The 21,458-nt window shown below is 57.6% G+C and overlaps 1 protein-coding gene across 2 annotated transcripts; it reads right to left on the bottom strand.

The window, feature by feature from the left end:
• Window positions 1-1,897: 1,897 nt before the first annotated feature.
• Window positions 1,898-18,085, bottom strand: PPP1R9B (protein phosphatase 1 regulatory subunit 9B). 2 transcript variants are annotated; one of them, XM_019980441.2, is made up of 10 exons: window positions 16,219-18,084; window positions 12,365-12,497; window positions 10,967-11,087; window positions 9,031-9,135; window positions 7,881-8,016; window positions 7,166-7,318; window positions 7,002-7,055; window positions 4,103-4,332; window positions 3,688-3,784; window positions 1,898-3,513 (listed from the first exon to the last, which is right to left on the bottom strand). In XM_019980441.2, the coding sequence occupies exons 1-10, from the start codon at window positions 17,587-17,589 to the stop codon at window positions 3,460-3,462; spliced, it is 2,454 nt and encodes an 817-aa protein (XP_019836000.2). In that variant the 5' UTR covers window positions 17,590-18,084; the 3' UTR covers window positions 1,898-3,459. The 2 variants fall into 2 exon arrangements, with proteins under 2 accessions (XP_019836000.2, XP_070629397.1); XM_070773296.1 differs by lacking the exon at window positions 9,031-9,135 and having other exon boundaries at window positions 16,219-18,085.
• Window positions 18,086-21,458: the final 3,373 nt, after the last annotated feature.

The following is a 21,458-nucleotide window of genomic DNA, read 5'->3' as shown; positions in this document are numbered from 1 at the left end:
AGTGTTCTTGCCTGGAGAATCCCAGGGACGGAGAAGCCTAGTGGGCTGCCGTCTATGGGGTTGCACAGAGTCGGACACGACTGAAGTAACTTAGCAGCAGCATGGGAATTTGGGTATCTCTGAGTGTCTTCAGAATCTGCCGGCAGCTGTGGGTTGCTGGCTAGATTGTGGAGATCTGGGGAGGTCCTACTGCGGCTGTCTGGGGTCTTTAAAGAGAACATGGTTCGCAGGCATTTGGTGAGATCTGGAGTGGGGGGTTGATTATATCATCCCCATAGGGAATGGGGAGATGATGGGTATGTAAAGTCAGGGCTGGGGCAGGTTCTGTGGGAGGGTGCCTATAGGTCATAAGACCCCCTGTTCCTATAGGCCATAGGACCCCCAGATGAAATCCCCCTCATCTGATTTCCCTCCCTTGTGGCAAATGTTGGGCTGTGGCAAACCTGCTTGAGCTCCTAGGAACTGGGAAGCGGGCAGGGCTGGACTGGGGTAATGCCTCACATAGGCTTGCCCATGTGGCTTGCCCTTGACATGTCTCACAGGTGAGTCATATCTCAGGTCTGAAAACCCTTGCAAAGCTATACACACCATCCCCAGCCACACACTATACTTAGATTTGGGGGGCTACTTTCTGAAAGGGTTCCACCTTTTGGAACGTACAGTGTGCAAGCCCCTCACCTAATACACAGGACAGACAGGCATAGGACCCCACCCCGGATGCTCAACTCTGATCAGATCAGATCAACAGAAGCCTTCGTCACAACTCCCATGTCCGCCTCAACACCCAGGGAGGTCCAGCCACTTCACTTCTGCGAACTTGGCTAGGTTGCCTGAGCAGGGCCTAAATCACCTGTAAGTCGGGAGATATAACCAGTGACCTTGTGGTTTGGTGGTTTCTGATCCTGGGATTCAGCCACCTGAAACTGTCTTCCCTGAAGTGTTCCAAGGAAGATCCACTTGTAAGAGAAGATGGCTCTCATGGAGATGCATGACCACCATCTCCAGGTTGCCAGGTGCTTCTCGAGTGGCAGAGCTGGACTGGTTCTATATGGCCCTGGGATGTAGAACTAGGACTTTTGAAGGGAAGCTATCAGAAGCTAGAATTTGGCTTGACATGGAGACTTGTGTGACAGAGCCATCCAGGAGTGGCCAACACAGGAGCTGACTACAACTGGGAGTTCCAGTTGAGGTTTATCAGGGACCCACCAAGGTGATCCTGAAGAGTCCTAATTTTGGGACTTTCATTCTTTAGGGCAGACAGGTCTGTGAGAATCTTTCTGGGGGTCAGGCCACTGAACACCAAGTGCCTTGTGGTTCAATTTTTTCACATATAGCACACAGCTTCCCAAAGCAAGAAAGGCTGGTGTTGGGGGTGGGTCCCCTGCTCTCATCTCTTTGGGACTTGTCTTTGGAACCCTGGCATCTGGACTCCCGGACCCATTGGTATTAGAACTGGTGAGTTAGCAACCAGAGCTGCTGGCAGGACGGAGGGCTAGTTCTCTCTGGCCAACCCGAGGGATTCTCTAGGACCCTGGGCACAAAACTGCTCTGACTTATCATTTCCCATCCACAGCTACCACCACCACCTTTAATCTTTCCCGTACCTTCTACAGGGTGCCTAGTGGGAGAGTAGGGGTTGGATATCTCCATTACCGTATCTAACTCATCCTCTTAATTCCATTGGAGGCCTTATAAGAAAGAGCTGAGTGATGAGCCTAAGGAACGCTCTAGAAATCCCAGCCCTGCCCAGAAGGGATGGGAGCGGGGGTGGCAAATGGAGTTTGCAAGAACAAGGGTTCTCATAAAGCTCAGGGTCAGAGGTAGCACTGGCAGACCACCTGACTCAGACTGGCATCCCATACCTCCTCCCGCGAATCAAGAAACCAGGCGGCAAAGCTCTGGGGACTGCTTTTATGGGAGTGACCTGACAGAGGGCATGATCCGTACAAAACCGGGAACAATACATACATATATATATTATATACAGAGACGCAGTCCTGCAAAAGGCGGGGCTAGGGTGGCCCTCGGCCGGAGAAACCGGAAGCCCCCCCAACAGCCCCGCCCCTGGCCCCGCCCCCTCCGTCTGCTGAGGCCGAGGAGGTGAATTGCACGGGCCCAGGCACTAAGATAGCCAGCTCTTTCACGGGGTAGGCGCACATCTGGGGGCAGGAACAGATTGCTGAGAAATACTGATTGATGGCATGGCCTATTTACAGGGGACGAGAGGAAGCCAAAACGGATGGTACAGGGGTTGTTTTTTTTTAAAAAAGAACAAAAACCCAGGCTGAGGCAGGGGCATGACGAAGAGGCAAAAATGAGATGGTTTCTGAAAGGGGAGGGGACCTGGGGTAGGGGTCTCACCTCCCTTGGTCCAAGCCCCGATTTGGGGTTAAAGTGGGGAAACAGAGTCGATTTCACTTAGAAAGCAGGCTGCTAGCAGCGCAGCCCTGGTCTCCAAAAAGAAGAAAAGTAGTAAAATTTTGCCCTCCAGTCAAAACACTGGAAAACTGTGGGTGTGGGTGGGGTGAGGCTGAATCTCTGATGTTAGTACAAGGCTTCCAGGTGTGGCCCTGCGTAGGGCAGGACGGGACTTGGCTCTCCAGTAAAAAATGTTCCCCTTGCCTAAAACCAGGCCCTCTAAACTGACCTCTTCTCCTCCCTTGCATTGACAGGCTTGGCCAGGAAACCTGGACCCCAGAGAGGCCGCAGAATGGTTCCAGGAGGTTATGGCTATTTGGCACCTGGGGGAGGGGAGGCACAAGGAGAAATTGAGGGCTGCTGCCCCAGGAGAAGGGGGAGCTGGACACCACATGTCCTTGGCTCTCCCCTTTTCATGAAGGATTCATAAGAAATCAGTGCAGGGTCAGGCCCAGCCTCCAGGCTCTGAGTGGACTCTATCCCTCCTGGGAGGGTGGACAAGGATGGGAGGAGGTGTGGAGACAACCCTTCCCAGCAGGAGGATAAGAATGCAACAGAACAGCACAATGATAGGGGAGGAGGGAAGGGCCAAGATGGTAGAATCTCAAGTCAAGAGGCCCAGGGACCACCTAGGAGCTCCGTGATCAGGAGGCAGCCTCCAGGCGGTGAGATGCTGGGAGAGCCCCCAGCCCTGTTCCAGTCCAGAGACAAAGGCTGGAGGCCGTAAAATCTGGCAGTTTGGTCTGCAGGTCCTTGTGTTCATCCACCACCCAGGCCAGCCCCTGGCATTCCATGGCCTCTGTGCCCCAGCCCCATGGGCAAGGAGGCCATCCTTCCAGCCACCGGTCTGCCTGGGCCACCTTAAGGGGCCTATATGATGTGGGCCCTCTGGTCCCTGAAGCTGGGTGAGGTGGGGTGGAGGCGTGGGCAAGTCGGGGCACCTGTCCCCAGGCTGATAGGGGGCGGGGTCAAGTATTGAGGACAGGGGAGGGAGGACAATGGGAGGGGATTAATTATTGTCCGGTTAAGGAATGATTCCTGTTAAGTAGAATTGGAATTCCTCAGTGTTTGCAGGTTTCCTTCCAGTTCTGAGATCTGAAAAAAAGGGGGAGAGGGCATCAGGACTGAGCATTGGACTCGGGCCCTGCCCCGCCTGCCCCCCTGCTGGGGACATGACCCTGAGCTCCCAGCCACGACTCTTCTCCCTCCAGGATCCATAGGGTGACTGACCTGCTGCTCCCTCCTGCCCCTGTGGCATCCCGGGCCTACCTTGTCCAGGAGCTTGTCCATCTCCTCCTTCCTCGCCAGCTCTGACTCCTCCAGAACCCGGCGCTGTGCTGTCTCCTTTTTCAGAAACTCAATCTCCCTGGGGATCAGTGGGGGACAGACAGTGGGTAAGGCTGTGTGGTCTGGCTTCCATTCAGAGAGTCTCAGGGTCTTCAGCCCTGTCCTTGGCAGCTCTTGCCCACTCCTTGTTCTCAGGTCTGGAGATCCCTAACCTTCCCAAAGCCTCTGGGGCCTGGCTTGTTGGCTCTGGCACCCAGTCATTACGAACCCAGGTACCCCCCCAAAAGGACCCTCCAACTTCTGCGCTCCTGGCCCCCCTACTTGGCTGGGGTGGGGAGGCCCCACCACAGGCCTCTCCATCCTCCTCAGGTCCAGGGCTCCCAGCCCCCACACGTACTTCTGCTGGTAGTCTTTGATGAGGCGCTTGGCCTTGCTATATTTGCGCTCCAAGGCCTGGTACTGGGCCTGGGTCTCCCGCAGGTGCTCATCCACAGCCTGGCACAGGCTCTGGGCCTCACCCCAGTAGCCCTCCAGTTTTTCCATGCGCTCCTTGTTCTCCTCCACGCTCTGCTCCAGCTGGGCCTTCTCCACCCGCCACCGCCCCTTCTCCTGCTCCAGGCTCTGCAGCTGAGAGGAAGGAACAGCCCTGGGTTGGTGGGGACGACAGTCTCTGGATGATTCCTGCAGATGTGGAGCCCACTGCCCCCCAACTACTGACTCTCCTTGGCTGAGTCTGGGAACTGAAACCCGGAGAGGGAGGACCCCATCTGTCCCAGCCAGGAGCCCTGATACGTGCTGCACTCCTAGAAGGCAGGCCGCCCGCGTTCATAACTGACTATCTCCGTGACTTGGGGTAAGGCCACTTTTGTCTTAAGCTGCATTCCTCCCATCTGTAAAGTGGGACTGATTCCTGCCTTGCCAAGCTCACAAAGGCTACACAGTGTGATGGTAGATGGGTGAGAACAGGGCACCACTGCCCTCTGTTCCCTCTCTGTAGCCCTGGCTTCTGCGGCTTCCTAAACAGTCCTGGCTGCTCGCCTAGTGCCCGTGCCACCCCAGTGCAGACCTCCTAGCTCCACAGCCCAATCATAGGTCCTCTGTTCCCTCTGTACTCACTTTCTTCACCACCTCTGAGCACTGAGCCCCAAATCTCCAGCCCAACTTTACTTCGGGTTCCTCAGAGGCACCCTGCCCCAAACTTGGCCCCACCTACACAAACTTATTCCTCCTTTTCTGACTAGCCCACCTCCGTCCAAAGGTGCCATCATCTCACTGCCACCCCAGTGCTGAGCTTCAAGCCCCTGACTGCCCCTCCAACTTTGCTGGCTGCAAACACCCCTTGCCCTCTGTGTCCCAGCTACACAGGCCTTCCTGCACATCCTTGGACCTACGTTCCCTCTTGCTGCAGGGCTTCGCCTCGCTGTTCCCTGTGCCTGGAATGCTCCCATCTACCCTCCCACTACCTCATCATTTCCCACTAGCTCAGCCTTCAGCTGAGCTCAGTATTTCACTTCCCCAGAAGTCTCCTGTGATTCTCTCTGACAGCACAGCCCCCCACACATTCCAGCTTCATCAGGTTCCACCAGCTCTAGGAGTTCAGGGACCCTGTCCTCTCCTATAAAGCCTGTGTCAGCTTCTATGTACAAATGTTGCTGTGCGGACTCTAAGCCACACAGGGCAAGGATCAAGTGCTTTTGCCCATCACATGAATTGGATGGTGCCACACACCTAGAAAGAAAGTGAAAGCTGCTCAGTCGTGTCTGACTCTTTGCGAACCCATGGACTGTAGCCTGCCAGGCTACTCTTGCCTGTAGCCTCAGGCAAGAATACTAGAGTGGGTAGCCATTCCCTTCTCCAGGGGATCTTCCCAACCCAGGGACTGAACCCAGGTCTCCCACACTGCAGGCAGATTCTTTACCACCTGAGCCACCAGGGAAGCCCAAAGGTGTTTATAAATTGAAAGACCTTTGACTGTTCCTTCCCTTTATGCTCTGCACCTACTCTAACAACATGAACTGTCACCTCGACCTGGGAAATGCAACTCGAATCCGTCCTTCCTATACATACCCTCTGCCTGTGCCCTGGGTAGCCCTGCCCATACCTGCCAGGGCACCACTTGGGGCTCTAGCTGGTTCACCAGTCTCCAAGTCCTGCTCACCCTCATGCCTCCCACTTTGGGGATAGTGACCTTCCTCCTCCTGGTCTCATATGGCCACAGGATCCAGGCTGGAGTCCTCAGTGGGGAGTCAGGATACTGCTACAGCCCATCCTGGCAATCCAGCTCTACCTTCCACTCCCCTCCGCCCCCGGAATGGCTGCCATAGCCTGCAGGTCTCTTTCCAAAGCCAGCCTCCAAGCTCACGTTTGTCTCCCCACCAGAAATGCCCTTCCTCTGCCTCAGTCACCTAAACCCTGTCTTCCCTCTGGGGCTCAGCTTCACACTCTCCTGTCTCCAGGCATGTTGGTCTAAGCCCACATATGGGAATGCACCTGTGTGTGCCTGGGTGCACAATGTCTGCAGAACCCCTGTGTGCCTCTGCCTCTCCCTGCCACACTGGAAGCCCCATGGGGATCGGGACTCCTAATGCACAGCCTGTGCTTCAGAAGTCTGTATATCTATGCCTCTAAGGGTGCTGGCACCCAGTATGCTTGTGCCGGTATCTATACATGGTATCTCTGTGAGAATGTGCATGTTCCATGAAACATCCTATATCTCACAGCAGACAGACACATAAGCAGACGGACACAAAAGTCTTGCTTGTGAAGCATGGGTCCATTGTCCTCATGTTATGTCTAAGCAGAGAGGGTGTCTGGGTGGGTGGGTCTGTGAGTACCATGTACCTGGGATCTGGGCTGATGTTTGGATCTCTGGGTGGTTTGCATTTAGGCTAGGCTAAATGCTAGGCTTTTATGTAGAGGACATGCGTGGGACTGTGTGAACGTGAAGACATCCACGTTCAGCTATTAGAGGGCTGACAGCTAACAGCTCAACTTTTTATTAAGCAACTGTTATGTGTCAGACCTGTACTAAAGACCTTACATGTATTATTCTATTTTATTCTCACAGTGGTCCTAGGTCCTGGCACTATTATCAAACCATTTTATGGAGAATGAGGCCCGGAGCAGCAAGTGAGTGGTGGAGAGATGGTCTAGCTCTTAACACTAGCCTCCCTTACTTCAGAGCAGCTTGTTTTCCATGCGCCTGTGGGTGCCGGACAAGGGTCGACATGTACAGCTGAGGGTGGAAGACTGTCGCCCCCATGCCCTCAGCCTCCCCCACTTCCCGCCGCTCTTACCTTTCTCTTCAGCTGCTGGATCTCGGCCTCAGTCACAGCATGCTTAATCTGGAGCTGTGGGGGCGAGGGCACAGACACTCAGCTCTGGCTGGGGCAGGCAGTGCTGCAGCACTAAATACTAACCTGCCCTTGCCCTCCACCAGCCCAGGGGCCCCTCTGCGCACCTCCTTGAACTTGTGCACCAGCTTCTCGGGCTCCATGTCCACCGGGGACAGGGCATCCTCATTCTCTGCCAGCTCGAACACCTCGATGGCCATCTCGCCCCCTGGGAACGTGGGGCTCAGCTCCTCATCCTCGTCGGTGGCGTACTCTCCCGTCTATGAAGGGGGACAGGAGGCTGTGTCCCCTGCCCACGCCAGCCTACCCCAGCCCTGATGACTAGGGCTGAAACCAGCAGTGGTTAGTCCACGGCAGACTGAGTGCGACCCAGGGGTATGGGTCATGACCTCCTCCATCAGCCAGGGGTCCACACCAGGGGCATGGTTTGTGACTTCCGGAAAGTCTCCTGAAGGCAGGAGTTATCCCATAAAAGACTAAGACCTGAAGAAACAGCCTTTGCTTTCCCCTCCTCACGCAGCAGGTCCCCTGAGGCCTAGAGCTGTCTCCTTCCTCAGAGTGGCGGCTCTTAGAGGGAACTATGTTTTCTTTGTAGGACCAGGAAGGCTTTCTGAAGACAGAGGGTGTGATTCCTCCATCAAACTAGAGATTCTTTAAGGGAGGGATCTGCATTGCTTCTCAGATTAGGGGCTCCCCCAGGACAGGAGTGGCGCTCTGGGGTTCTTCACAAGGCCTGGGAAAGTGGCAGAGGCAGGGGACAGCTGTAATGCTCCATCAGGCCACCAGGGGACGATGACGCTCCCAGCCAAGTAGAGTCCCTACCTCCTCGTCATCCTCGCCGTACTGGGCGTATCTCTGCTCCATCATCTCCCGCTGCCATCGCTCCTGTTCCAGGGTCTGCTGAATTAGCTGGGCCACCTCACTCTGCTCACCGGGCCGCTCCCGGCCAATCATAAACCTGCAGGGGCACCAGCATTGTCTCCTTTTTCTCTGTCCTTAGCTGGAAATGCCACCATCCTCCCCATTGGTACTCCCCTCTCAATACCCAGGTCCTCCCTGGGGAGGTGAAATGAGAGGGCTGAGTCCAGAGACTGCAGAATGTTAATAATGAATGGGGGAACAGGGGGCCCTTATTGGGTTTCTTTCCCAGGAGTAGCAGAGACTCATTAGCCCTCCTGGCCAGTTCGGGGGATGGGGAGATGTCAGCCAAACTTCAGGCTAGGCTGTCGGGGACATGAGGTCAGGAGGTGCCAGTGTAGGAGCTCTTCCCTCACCACATGGGAGAAAATGAGGCAGGGGCCTGGCAAAGCTGACCCTGGAACTGTGGAGGGCTGTCTTATATGCTCTCCAAGTCCTTGAGCTTCAGGAAGGGGCGGGATGATGGCGACTGGAGATTAGGATGGAAAGGAAATCGTGGAACTTCCAGGCACCAGCCCCTCCTCTCCGTGGCCACCCACATCCTGTTTCTCTCTACCACCCTTTCCTGGGGGCAGTGCCCCTTTTGGAGGGGGCATGGAGTTGTCCCTGAATGTTATGCCAGAGATGAACATAGGGAGCCTCTAACCCAACCTCTTCAGTTGGCAGACCCAAGGAGGAGAGTCCTCAGACTATACCAGGCTAGAGGGAGGGAGGGATAAACCCCGATCTGGATGGCATCCTTCCTGCACATCTTGGGATCTTCAATGAATGAGTCAGGACAGACAGTGGGGAAAGAAGACGACCAAGAGGCATGGTGGACAACAGGCCTGAAGCCTGAGTGCTGGTGGCCAGCAGTGGTCAGGGGCGGGAGATGTGAAGGGAGACGGGGCAACGGATAAGCACATAGCAATTCCTTTCCACAGTGGAAACGTCTCTGTAAGTTGGGCCACAGAGGATCTCAACTGGGTGTGGGCAGGCGGGCAGAGTGGCCCGATGAGGGCTGAGCCTCCTGTCTGCGCCCACTCCCCACCGCCCCCACCCTCCTGGGCCTCACCGCACACGGCCCTTGGTATTCCGGAGCACGGAGGCTGCAAAGCTCTGGGTCACTCCCACCAGACTCGTTCCATCCACCTCCACCAGGAGATCGTTCACCTGGATCCTGGGGACGGGCGAGGGGGAGGTGGGTGACATTGGTTAGGGGATCCCGAGGGGAACTGTGGAGCTAGGGTAGACATGGCCCCCTTCCCATCAGAAACTCAAGGCTCAGTCCCCACAGGAACCCAGTACTTTGTCTACCTGCATAAGAGGCATGAGGCCGGAGGATCAGGTATCAGCCAGGCGCATGGGCAGTGAGACCCAGGCAAGCACAACCGACACGGGCATCCAGAACCAGGAAGGGTGGCAAGCACACTTCCCAAGGCAATCACACACTAGTCCCTTCCTCCATCACTCGACAGACCAGCGTGGCATCCACAGAGTTCATCATGGCCACGCACACCAGCTAGGGCCTCTAGCACACACCTGACATACAGCCCACCCTCTTACACACCCATTCAGCACAGACCTGAGCCCACAGATTTCTTTCAAATGCCCGCGATCTGTGTTCACTACAGTCCCACGGGGTTAGTCCCCCCTGTGCACAGCCCCCAGTACGCTCCAGCTATGGCCCTGGAAGCCCTGTTCCCCACACAAGGAGAGATGGGAGTGGCCCAGCCTGACCGCAAGGGGGATGGAAGCACGGGAGGGACACCTGGCCACCTCCATCCTCCACTCCCACCTCCCCTCAGTTCCAGGCCTCCTCGCAGGGCTCCCACACAGAAAAGGAAGAAATGGTCTCCCGTCAACAGTTCGCCCCCACCACCCACCCCACATGGGGACACCCTCACATACACACACACTCCCCAACCAGCCAACAGGCAACCATGGGAAAGGCTCTGGGAAGTTCAAATGAGGGAGTAAGTAAAAGAGTAGGGGTGGTCACCTTCCTTTTTCTGCTCACTCCCACCCCTGCCCACCATGCCATCTGGGCTGCAGCAGATAGAAGCTTCCTGAATGAGGCAACTCCACCTCTAGCAGCATGACCCCAGTCCTCACAGGAACAAACAGTCAACTCTGTCACATGGAGGGGTCTGGGCTTAGAGGTAGCACAAGGCACCCTGATATTAACCTTTAACTTACAGCCTGGGGGTGCCCTACAGCCGTTCCCACTCCCCCTCGGCAATTCACACACAGTGGGGAGGCTCCAAAGGGCTCACTGGGCTGCCCAGAACTCCAGGGGATCTTTCCTGAGCCCTCTGACCCACCGAACTCACACCTTCCAGCCTCAGGGGCCAAACATAAGCATGTAGGCAAGGAGCAGCCTCCTCCCGGGCACACCGCCCCTATGGGCTCTTCTAACCTCATAAGACACCTGAATCCCGTGGTCTCTAGCTCAGCCACACCTGCCTGCTTTTGGTGCCCTGCCTGGGACACTCTGCACACCCCACTCCTGCTCATGCTTTAGGTCTCAACTCCAATGTCACTTCCTCCAGGAAGACTTCCCTGAAACCCAAAGAGGCCAAGCCCTCCTGACTTAGCCTTTAGTGCCGCCCTGTACTTTTGTCCATGTCGCTGTTTTCTGTGTGCCCTCTTGAATGCCCATCTGCCTTACTACACTACATGCTTCTTAAGATCAAGGCCCTCATCACTGACTCCCAGGGCCTGGCACCAGCCCTGCAACAGTGTCACAGGCTCAATATTTCCTAAATGAAAAAGCTCAATGTGTACTCTACTAGGCACAGAGCCTCCGCACCCACGCTCTCCTCACCATGGCCCGAAACACAACACCTACACAGCATGCAAGTGCCACGAAGCCGAGGGCCCTGTCTGTGCTGCTCACTGCTCCCTGGGGGGCGGGCCAGCAACAGGCACAGTGGTCTCCACGAACGCCTGGGCCCCACCTGGCGACCCGCCCCGCAGACCACGGCTGATAAGGGAAGGGGAGGCGGTACCTGCCGTCCCGATGGGCCGCGCCGCCCTCAGTCACGGTCTTGACGAAGATGCCCAGCTTCTCAAGGCCCATGTCCGCCCCGGCCCCCATGCCAATGATGCTGATGCCCAGGCCCTCGGAGTCTGTGAAGCAGAGGGTGATGAGAAGCCAGTAGGAGGGTAGGATGGGTTGAGGATTTGCCGGGGACAGAGTGAGAGGCCCATCCCCAACCCTCACAGTGGGGCACAGCCTCACCTCAAGAAGCAGTCTCCATGCTGAGGGGATGTCCCACATCTGGTTCTGTCACTCCCTCTTTGCCAAGCCAACTAGGATGCTCTTGGGTCACTGCCCTCTGCCCCAGCCAAAGAACTGATGGGCAGCAGGACGTGCTGAAGGGGCACTATCTGTATGCAGATGAGGTGTGTGGTGGCCATGGGGATGGGTGGGGGAGCCACGAGGGGGCTGATGGTCCCCCTCCCTAAGCAGTCTCATCCCTACTCACAGCCTCAGTGACTCAAGACCTCCTGCTTTTCTCTCCCGCAAAACCTACTCCTCTCTCCACAGCTGCCCCCCTCTGTCTCACGGGCCTCTGACATCTGAACGAGATCTTCCCCCACAAATAGGCTTTTCCAGCCTGCCCCCGCTTCACGGGGCCTGGGAGTCACCTGGACTCCTGCCTCCCCCTGCAGCCTCTGTGGAAGCCAAGTAACACTCAAATCCTGTCAATCCCACCTTCCAAGAATCCCTCAAGTCCACCCCCTTCCCACATGGCCATCACCATGTCCACACTACAGGGGCCCCTCTCCAACCATGTACAACCCTTTGCCCCACAGCACAGCTTGGTATAGTCTCTCTAGAATACCTTTCTCACACCTTACAAGGCTCCCAGTCCATCTTAGAAAAGTGGTCAACGAGGTCCTGTATGCGCAGCCTTCTCCCCCACCCTCCGAGTCCACCAGGTCTCTCTCCTCTTTTCCGCAGACTCCCCTCATCTCCTCTTCAGAGTTCAACTCAAGTGTCTCTTTCCTTGGAAATCCCCTCAGGTCTGGTCAGGTCCCCTGTTAAATGCTTTTACAGTGGCCCCTCCTTCCTTTCCTGGCCCCCTCACTGTGCCAAGGACGCACTTAGGTGTGAGCGTCCCAGCCATGCCTGCCCTCTCCCCCTTCCATCGCTCTCCCATTGTGGCTTGGCCTGCAGAGCCCAGGACCCAGCCCACAGTGCTCATGCGGGGCCTGACAAGTGCAGAAGCAGAGTGCAGCGGGACAGTGTGATGGTGGAGCTTTGGGCTGGGCTGAGTCTGTGTGGCTGTGGGGTGCTGACAGAGGCCCAGTTAGAGGAAGCAGAACATCTCAGTGGAAGCCCTGAGGGTCCACCCAGGGCGGAAGTTGGCACAAGGCAGAGGCCCAGTGGCCCAGCTCACCCTTCTCCAGCTCCACAGGGAACAGCTCCAACCTCTCCACCCGCTTCTCCAGCTCGTACTCAGCAGAGGCTGCCATGGGATCCACGTCCTCGTTGCGACGATCGTAGTCCTCGTTGGAGTAGGTACTGAACACCTGGGGGAGAGGCTGCTTGTCAGAGGCGCCAATAGGAGGGCAAGGGCTAACCCAGTGAGAGGAGGCTGAAGGGGCAGGCTGCGCCAGCCACTGCGCTCCCCTCCTGCCAGAGGCCTCCCCCACCCCCAGACAGGCTGAGGTGAGGCCTTCCCCAGCCCGTGCTGATCCCAGCTCAGAGTGGGGCCCTTCTAGTTCTGAGGTAGGGGGCAAGGCAGAAAGGAACCCAGCCTTGCCACATCCACGCCATGACTCTCTCCTGTAGCCCTGACCACACAAGCACGGCCAGTTAGAAGAAAGGAAGGTCAATGCTGGAGAAACTGTCATACTCATGAACCCAGGCTCCCAGGTCAGAGAGAGACCAACAGACAGTCCCCATCCCAAAGACGAGGGTGGACACAGACGGCAGGAGAGAGGAAGGAACACGCTGAGTAGCAGAGGGGAAGAGGAGGAGGGATAAGGAGTGGAGGAGATTCGGGAGGATGCCAGATGGGGAGGGGGGAGCGGGTGTGAGACAAGGGCAGTGGCGGGTGGGGAAAGGGGAGGAGAGAGGCAGAAGGACCACCGGTCCCCCCACGGAGAATGGGCAGGCCCTCCTCTTGAGGAGCCCCTATGGCCTTGGCCACATGGCCAGACCTCAAGCTCCCTTCTGAACCGCAGCTCTCTGAGGTACCCCGCTTATCCCCAGGGCACTAGGAGGCCCGGGCAGAGGTCCTGGGCACAATACCCTGCAGAAAGCAAGGACAGCAGGCAAGTGGCAGCCTCTGACACTGTCCGCAGTGAACCTGGCCTTGTTGTCCTCTGAACCCCTCTGCTGGCTCAGCAGAAAGGGGAATCCCCAGCCTGACCCTCCTCCAAAGAGCAGAGAAGGTAGGACAAGGGCTCTGCAGGAGTGCCTAAGTCTGGGTCCAGGCGGGGTGCTCCTGGTGGGAGGTTAATGAGCACCATTTGGGGCATCATGACATGTTCCTGTTTCACTGCCTGCAGTGACAGGTTGGCACCACTTGGAGCCAAGTGGGGGCGATGAAGGGTAGCAGCAGCTCTATCAGATGGCTGGGCCTGAGGCCTGAGCAGCTGGAGTGGGACACTGTCTCCCTGAGGCCCCTGCCAGGGTCCCTCTCCTCCAGAAGCAGGCGCTACGGGCACCCAGGCCAGCAGCTCTTGTGCCCCAGCCTCGGTTTAGTGTCGCCCCCCAAACACCATGGCTCCCACAAGGGGGCTCCTAGCTGGGAGGGGCCTACGTGGTCACTTAACTCACTGCCCTCAACTTTACAGCATCAGAGAAAGAGTGCAAACCCTTCGAGTTCTTTGTCAATGGTGCAGCAGTCAGACTGCCCTCTTGACATCTGGCCAGTAGCCCCAAGCTCCTGGGAGAAATGGGCCACCCAGTCCACATACAGTGCAAGATGCTAGACCCACTGTCCAAGGTCATGGGAGCTAGCCCATAGCAGCGTGGGATGAGACTGGTGGGTAGGTCACTGGGACTTTGTCCCCATTGTACATAGGTCCCAAGCCCCAGGACAGGGCTGCCACGCGCCTAGATCTGGCAAACTGGCTTTGGTCCACTTCTGCATCCCAGTCCCTTGACCCTCACCCTCTATCCCAGCAGAGAGGGTCTCTTCATCCCTCAGTCTATGTGGTAGCCTGGGTCAACCAAACTCCTCCCCACCACAAGTACACACAGACACACACTGTGACCTCCAAAACACCCTCCTAGCCTGTCCTGGGCTTTGTCCTCCCCTCTTTTCTCAGATTATTAAATTCTGCCCCCTGCAAGAAACCCAGGCCGGAGGGTCAGAGGCCTCAGACCACCATTCACACTGCCCACCTCCATGTGTCCAGCCTGTCCGAGGGCCCTGGATCCAGTCCCCCTCTCCAGATAACTATCTAGAATTGAGGTTTCTTTCCTCAGCAGAAGCCTCTGTATTGTGGCCAACAATTGGGTCATCCGAGGGGCACAAGACCCCGGACTTAGTATCAATGCAGGGGTGGGGCAGAGAGAGGGAAAAACTGGGTGGGGAGGAAGACATCCCCAGCAAGGTCAAAAGTCAGACACACAAAGGCGGCCCAGCACACCACAGGCGAGCAACTGTCACTAGGGAGTCAGGGAGCACTGCTCCAAATCATGTGCTATTTTTTACCCAAAAATCAGGGTAAGGTGTCAAATATAGACAGTCAGAGGCTGAGGACTAAAAGACCAACCTCTACCTCTGAGGGGATCAGGCAGCTCAGAGAACTGCTGTGGCAGGGCCGTGGGGTGTCCTGACCCCCTCAGTGGTCCCCACTTGCATCCTCAGTGTCCCAAGAAACACCCCATATCCTTCAGTTCTCTGCCTCCAGGATCCCAGCTCTTCAGAAAAGGAGGAGAGGCAAAAAGGCTTGTGAGGTCACAGCCTGGGGGAAAGGGCTGGCCAAAGTGGGGAGTTGCACTTCCCAGGCCCCCTGGGGTGGGAGGTGGAAGAGGAACAGAGGTTAATGCTGGGGCAGGCAGGAGGAAACGGGCAGCTTCAGTGTCCAGGAGTTATGGAAATTTCAATCAAACAGAGGGGGGTTTGACTGGGGAGGGGTAAAGGCTGAACTTTCCTTGGCCTTGACAGCCCCATAAAGCAGACTTGGACTTGGGCACAGCTGAGCTTGGGGCGGTGAGAAAAAGTCTTTAAGCTTTATGTGCCAGCCAAGAATAGAGGGTAGTGCACTGCAAGCGGATTCTTTACCATCTGAGCCACCAGGGAAGCCTCAGGAAACTGGGGGCTGGGGCTCTTAATTCTCCCAGGGATCTCTCCCAGCATTCTCCTGAGAATCTGAGGGCACTGGCACAACCCACAAACCAATCACCAATAGTATGTGTGCCCCCCCAAAGGGAGGATCTTCTGTCCTTTCAGGGTACCCGGAGAATGAGGCAAGAGCGCTTGGTGCCTGCCAACACCAAGAGCAAAAGCAGGAGGCTGCTGCCAGGCACCTGGGAGTTTCCCAGCCCCACCCCCTCCTCCTCCATACCCTGCTAAAGGCCTAGCCTCCTCAAAACCCACAGAAAATGCCTGCCTATGTAACCTCGTACCCCCACCTCGGGAGCTGGCCCAGCACAGACCCCAGGGAACAGGGCCCCCAGTCACATGGTCCCAGCTCAGCTCAACCTCAGAGACCTGCTTCCCTCTTTCACTTCTGCAAAGTTGGGGTGAGGGCTACAGCCAGTTTGAAGGAAGGGCTGCACCTTTGTTTTGGGAAGTTTCTGGCTCCTCCACCCCCGTGTGCAGCTCTGGTGCAGGAGGAAAGCAAGGGTGTTTCTAAGCTCCTCATGCCCCTCCGATCTACAGCAAAGTAAGGACCAAAGTGGGGGTGCTCTTCTGAGGTCACAGGTACACACAGACACACACACACACCTTCCCACCACTTAAGCCCAGGCCTCTGGCAGTCTCCGGAGGGAGAATGTCTGGAAAAGGAAGGGAAAGCAGGTGTCCCAGGACCGGCGCAGGGCAGGGTGGGGCAGCAGGCAGAGGAACCCGAGGGCAGGTCAGGGCAGGCCACCTCATCTCAGGCCTAAATATCCTCCCCCTCTGACAAACAGCTGGAAGTCCCCCACGCCCCCCTCAGGGAGGTAACTTCTGGGAAGGGGGCTGGGTGACAGGGCTGACTCAGCCTGCCAAAGCCGGCTGGCTGGCGAGGCGGGGGCGACTGCGCGCACGTGGCAGGGGCGGCGCGGGGGCGGGGAGGGGGGCTCACTTACTTGGATCGGCGCTGTGCTGAAATGGATCTTTCGGCTCGGGGCCGGGTCCTCTTCTTCCGAAAGCCCTGGGATCTCCACGCACCCCGACTCGGGCTCGTACGGGGGCTCCCCCTCCTCCTCTTCTTCGTCGTCCTCCTCCAGGGCACTGCCCCCAGAGTCCTCCCCCAGCCCACTGTAGGCGCTCACGTCCACCAAGTCCGCCTCCGAGAAGTCCTCCTTTTTGGACTCGTCTACGTCCTCGGGGGCCACGTCCGGGGCCCGGCCATTGCCCACCCCCTTTTCAGGCACCGCCACGGTCGCCGCCTCCTCCTCGGGAGCCGCCTGAGCCTTCTGCTCCTCAGGCGCCGGGCTAGCGGTGGTTGCCAAGGCGCTGCCATTCTCCAGGGCCGCGTGGACTGTCACCTCCGCCTGGATCACCTCTGTGGGCGCTGCCTCGGCCTCCGACTCCCCGCTCTCCTCCACCTCCACCGGCTTAATCTTGCGCACCTCCCGGGGCTTGGGGGGCGGCCGGGCGGGGGCCACTCGGTGTTGCGGGGGCTGCTGCCCTCCGGGGCCGCGCTCCTTCTCGGCTGGGACATCCCCCGACGGGGCGGGCGGCGGCGGGGGCGGCTGAAACACCCGGGACCGCTTACTGACCAGCTTCGAGTTGACCTGGGGAATCCCGGCGGCCGCGACCCTGGGCAGCCCGGGCCCGCGGTGGAGGCCGGTCCTCGAGTCGGCCTTCTCAAAGACAGCGCTTAGCTGGCTGACCGTCGGCGACACGGCGTCGGCGTCCAGCTTGTCCAGCGCCTCGGTGCTGCCGTTGAAGCGCACCACGACGTCCAGCTTCCGGTCCTGCAGGCCGGCGCGCTCCTGCCTCAGCAGCCGACGCGCCGCGGCCTCCTTGTCGCCGCCCGCGGCCGCAGGGACGCTCCGTTCGAACAGCTTCCGCGTCTCCTGCAGCCGGGACGGCGGGTGCGGCGGCGGCGCGGGCTGCGCGGAGGGCGCGGGCTTGGAGTCGAAGCGGCTCACGCGCTCCGATACGCTGGTGCCCAGCTTCAACAGGGCGCTATGGTCCACGTTCTCGTTCAGGCTGCTGGCCCGCGGCAGCGACAAGCGCACGCCGCGCTCGGGCGCCCGCAGGGCCTCGGTGGGGCCCGCGCCGCCGCCCGCATCGCCCGGCGCGCCTGCCGTCGTGCCCATCTGCAGGAACATACTTTTGATGCGATGGACGTTGGAGCCATATTTCTTGTGGTGGGCTGCCTTGGGTGCCTCGTCGGGCCCGGGCGCGTCGGGCGGTTTCAGAGCCTGGATGCCCGCCTCGTAGGCGCTGCGGTGCGGGGAGGCGCTCCGGAGGGGACCCCCAGGCCCCCGTGGCTCCGTCTTCATCATAGTGGGGGGAGCCGGGTTCGCATCCCAACGCTTCCCGCTCCCCCCTTCCAACAGGCGGCGGGCCAAGTCGGGACCACCGCCCCCTCCCCCAGAGAAAAGGAACCCCGAAAGGCCTTTTTAAAGCCTCCCCCCAAAACCAAGCTGCCCAAAACAGTTAACCTCGCTTTAAAAAAAAAAGGAAAAAAAAAAACCTCCGAGCGCCCTGTGTGGATCGCCTCCCCCAACCAAGCTGCCAAAGACAGCCCGCCCTTCTACCAAAGCCCGAGCGGCCTGGTATGGTCGCCCCCACCCAAATTAGAAAAGCGGCGCTCGGAGCCGGTGGGACCGCTTGCCCTGCAGCAGCGGAGGCGCCCGCTCACATCGTCCGAGGTGGTGTCAGCGGGGCTGGTAGACCCGGCACCCCCCACCCCGGCCGGGGGCCTTGGCTCTCCAGGGGCCCGGCACCCGGGCGCCCATAGCTGCTCGGCCGGCCCGGGCCGCTCCGCCGCCGCGCCACCCTCCCTCCCTCCCTCCCCCCCGCGCCCCGAGCCTCGGTCTTTCTCTGGCTCTGCCCGAGCGGCGGCTGCCGGAGACCAAGCGGCTGCCCTTCTCGCCGCCGCCGCTGGGGGACTGGCATCTCTGGGTCCTAAAGGGATCGGATTTCCGGGACCGGAGCCTGTGAGCCCTCCCCTTCCCCTCCACCCCAGAGTATACTCCTCCCCTACCGGCCCTCGCTATAGCCCTCCACTGACCCCAGAGGTTGGTCGGTCTTCTTCAACCCTTCCATCCCAACCTCTGACTGTAGCTTTCCACAACATATATAACCTCACCCCCCATTAAATATTAAGTGTGTTAGTCGCTCAGTCGTGTCGACTCTTTGCGACCCCATGGACTGTAGCCCACCAGGCTCCTCTGTCCATGGAATTCTCCAGGCAAGGATACTGGAGTGGTTTGCCATTTCCTCCTCCAGGGAATCTTCCTGACCCAGGGATTGAACCCCGGGCTCCTGCACTGCACGGAGATTCTTTTCCGTCTGAGCTACCAGGGAAGCCCTCCACTAAATATTGGTGGAAGGCAGTCCAACCACTCAGTGGTCTCAGTGTGGCCCTCCTCTACTCTGGGTGTGGAGGGGGAATAGTGGGGGAGGGACAAAGGATCGTTTTCTTCAAGATTCTTGGAGCTGCCTAGTTTGAACTTTTTTAAAATTCAGATTTCTGGATCCTCCCCCAGACTTTGTGAAGCAGAATCTCAGAGGCTGGCCTTGGAATCTGCATTTTAACAATAGGGACTATTTAAGGTGTGAAACTTTGGCCCACTGTTGCTGGTCTCCTGGTGGAGGAGAAAGGGGAAGAAAGGAATGGTCCTCATCACCCAGGTGGCCGCCTGAAGCTGGCTTTTGCCCTCTGGAATTCTGAAGATGGTATGCTATCAACTGCCTCCCCTGAGCTCAGGTTGGAAATGAGGGGTGGAATCCCTATCTTCAGGGCCTTTCTAGGGCACTCCTGCCTCTCAAACAGGAAGAAGGAGTTTTGAAGGAGGAATTCTGGAGGCCTGGGGCCCGAGTTTCACCAGTGAGAGCTCTAGCTTTTATCTCTCATCTAAAGGACTCTGGCCACAGTGTGCAAGTGTGAATGTAGGGAGGGAGGGGGAAGGGTGGCAGTGACATCTGCGTCCGCTGTCCTGGCAGCTGTTTTGATACTCTCCTCAACCCCCCCATACATAACAAAGGGCCTGGGATTGCCCTATACCCTTGCTCAGGGCCTGGGAGTGAAGGTCCACCCCCTTGGCCATGACAGATCCAGATGCGCAGCCTCACTCCACAGATCCCAGAAAATAATTTAACATTGTGGACCCTAGGACCCAGAGAACACCTCAGGCACAAAGCCTCCCCCCACTCCCAGCTGCTTCCTGCATCTCGGGCCTTCCTGCAGCCTCTGCCTCCTCCCCCTCCCTCTTCCCTTCCATCCTCTTCCTCTTCTTTCCGATCTCCCACTACCCGCCCCCCTTGCCTAGAAGGGCTGTTCAAAGGAATTCTCTCATCCCTCCACCGTCGGGATGTGTGTGGGTTATGTGGGATATAAACTGGGTAGCACGTGCAAAAGCTCGTGGGGGATGGGATGTCGGACGCCTCCTGGGAACCCTGAATATTGGGACAGGGAGGGGCCAGGAGCCACAGGACTGATCTTGAGGCTGGCAATCCTGAGGCTAAGGGATAGGGAAGATTTGGGCTCTGAGCAGGAGCTTCAGTGACTTGGGTTTCCAAGCTCAAGTCTGGGACTTGACCCTCCCCACCTACAGGCCCCGCCCCCAATCTTATTATGAAAGTTGGGTGAGACAGAAGTCTCACTAGTTGAGGGTTTGGGCAGTGTCCTCAAAAGCTCTTGTGTGGATTGAGGGAGGGCTCAGGCCCCAGGCTATTCTGCCCAGAATCTCCCACACCCTTTGATGAGTCATTCTAACTGATCCCAGCCCAAGGGGTCTGTGCCCACGCTTCTGGCCAGGTGGGGAAGCCAGCTTCTAAGGATGGGAGGAGGAGCTAAGAACCAACTATCAGGCCCAGCGGACACCCCAGCTCCCAGCTCCAGCCCCCAACAACATCTCCAGCAGCAGCTTGGGTTGAACTCTAATTGTTGGGATGCTTGGGTCTCTCTTGTCCTGAGACTTCCAAGAGTAAAACCCCGTTAAGTACTTTGGGATGCAGGAGGATTGGAGCCAGCCCGGAGCTCAGATGACTGAGGCTAAGGAGAGGGGATCATTATTTCCTGGGCTCCCAGTTAGCGTAGTGACCCCCCCTCTCCCCCCACCCCCCCCCCCCGCCCCCAGCCAGGATTCCCAAAGAAGCTTTTATAAAGCAATGAGTGCTTTAGCTTGTCCTTCCCTGGGGTCAGGCGCCAGGCAGGCTAGCCTGTGAGAGGGGTGGGGAATGGGGTGTTATCTTCTCCACCCATCCCAGCCTGCCTGAGGCAGTAATCACACCTGCAGAAAGGGGAGGGTGAGGAGAACGGTTACTTTGGGAAGGGTTACACCCAAACTGAAGGGTTTGAACCTAATTTTCATTCCTCAGGCTGAGATCCTCACTCAGCTCCCAGAGTAATTTAACCATTCTTTCTCTCTCCTTTATCCTTTGTGTGGTTGCCTGGTAGTCTTCTAACCCTTCCTTAGCTCTGCTGTGAAATAGAATAGAATGAATGGTTCCCAAAGCTGGCCCAGGAGCCAGGTTGCCAGAGTTCAAATCCTGGATCCACTGCTTACTAGCTGTGTGATCTTGGACAAATCACTTAGCTTTTCTGTGCTCAGTAAGGGTAAACTGAAGTGAAAGTGGATGGAACACAGAAGATAGGGTGTGTGCCTTTTCCAGCTATTGCTAAAAAGCCTGGAGGCTTCTTTAGGGGGAGATAATTCACACCCAAACTTCCTCCAGATAAAGCCCCTCATTTTCCCACCTAACCTCAAATTTGAGGAGGGCCTTCTAAGACTGTTCCTTGAGGCTTGCATTTTAAACACCAGGTGTTAACTGCAAAGACAGGTGAGGAAGGCAGAGAGAACTGATTTGTGATAAATCTGGAGGTCTTAGTGCCCTGGACTCCTGGGGTGGGCAAGCCAAGGTTGCCTTCTCTTTCCAGCCCTGGGGTCTTGAGATTCGGCCTAGGAAAGTGGTATGTCCATGGCTAGGGTCACCTGAGCAAAGGCTGCCTAGACCCTGCTCTTTGGTCATTTTGTGGTGAGCCAGTGGCCCCTGTTCCAACCACTCTGCTTTTGTCCTCCTCTGCCAGAGCTTTGGGCTAATTTGAGGATGCTGGAAAGGCTTGCCTGTGAGTACCTTTTACATACAGGAGAGCTCAAATCCAGGATGTCAGTGTTGATGGGGCTTTAGTGGCTCTTGGCTGACC

Source organism: Bos indicus, chromosome 19 (genome assembly GCF_029378745.1).
Source record: "Bos indicus isolate NIAB-ARS_2022 breed Sahiwal x Tharparkar chromosome 19, NIAB-ARS_B.indTharparkar_mat_pri_1.0, whole genome shotgun sequence".
NCBI classification, from domain to species: domain Eukaryota; kingdom Metazoa; phylum Chordata; class Mammalia; order Artiodactyla; family Bovidae; genus Bos; species Bos indicus.
This window is presented reverse-complemented; position numbering and strand designations above follow the sequence as displayed.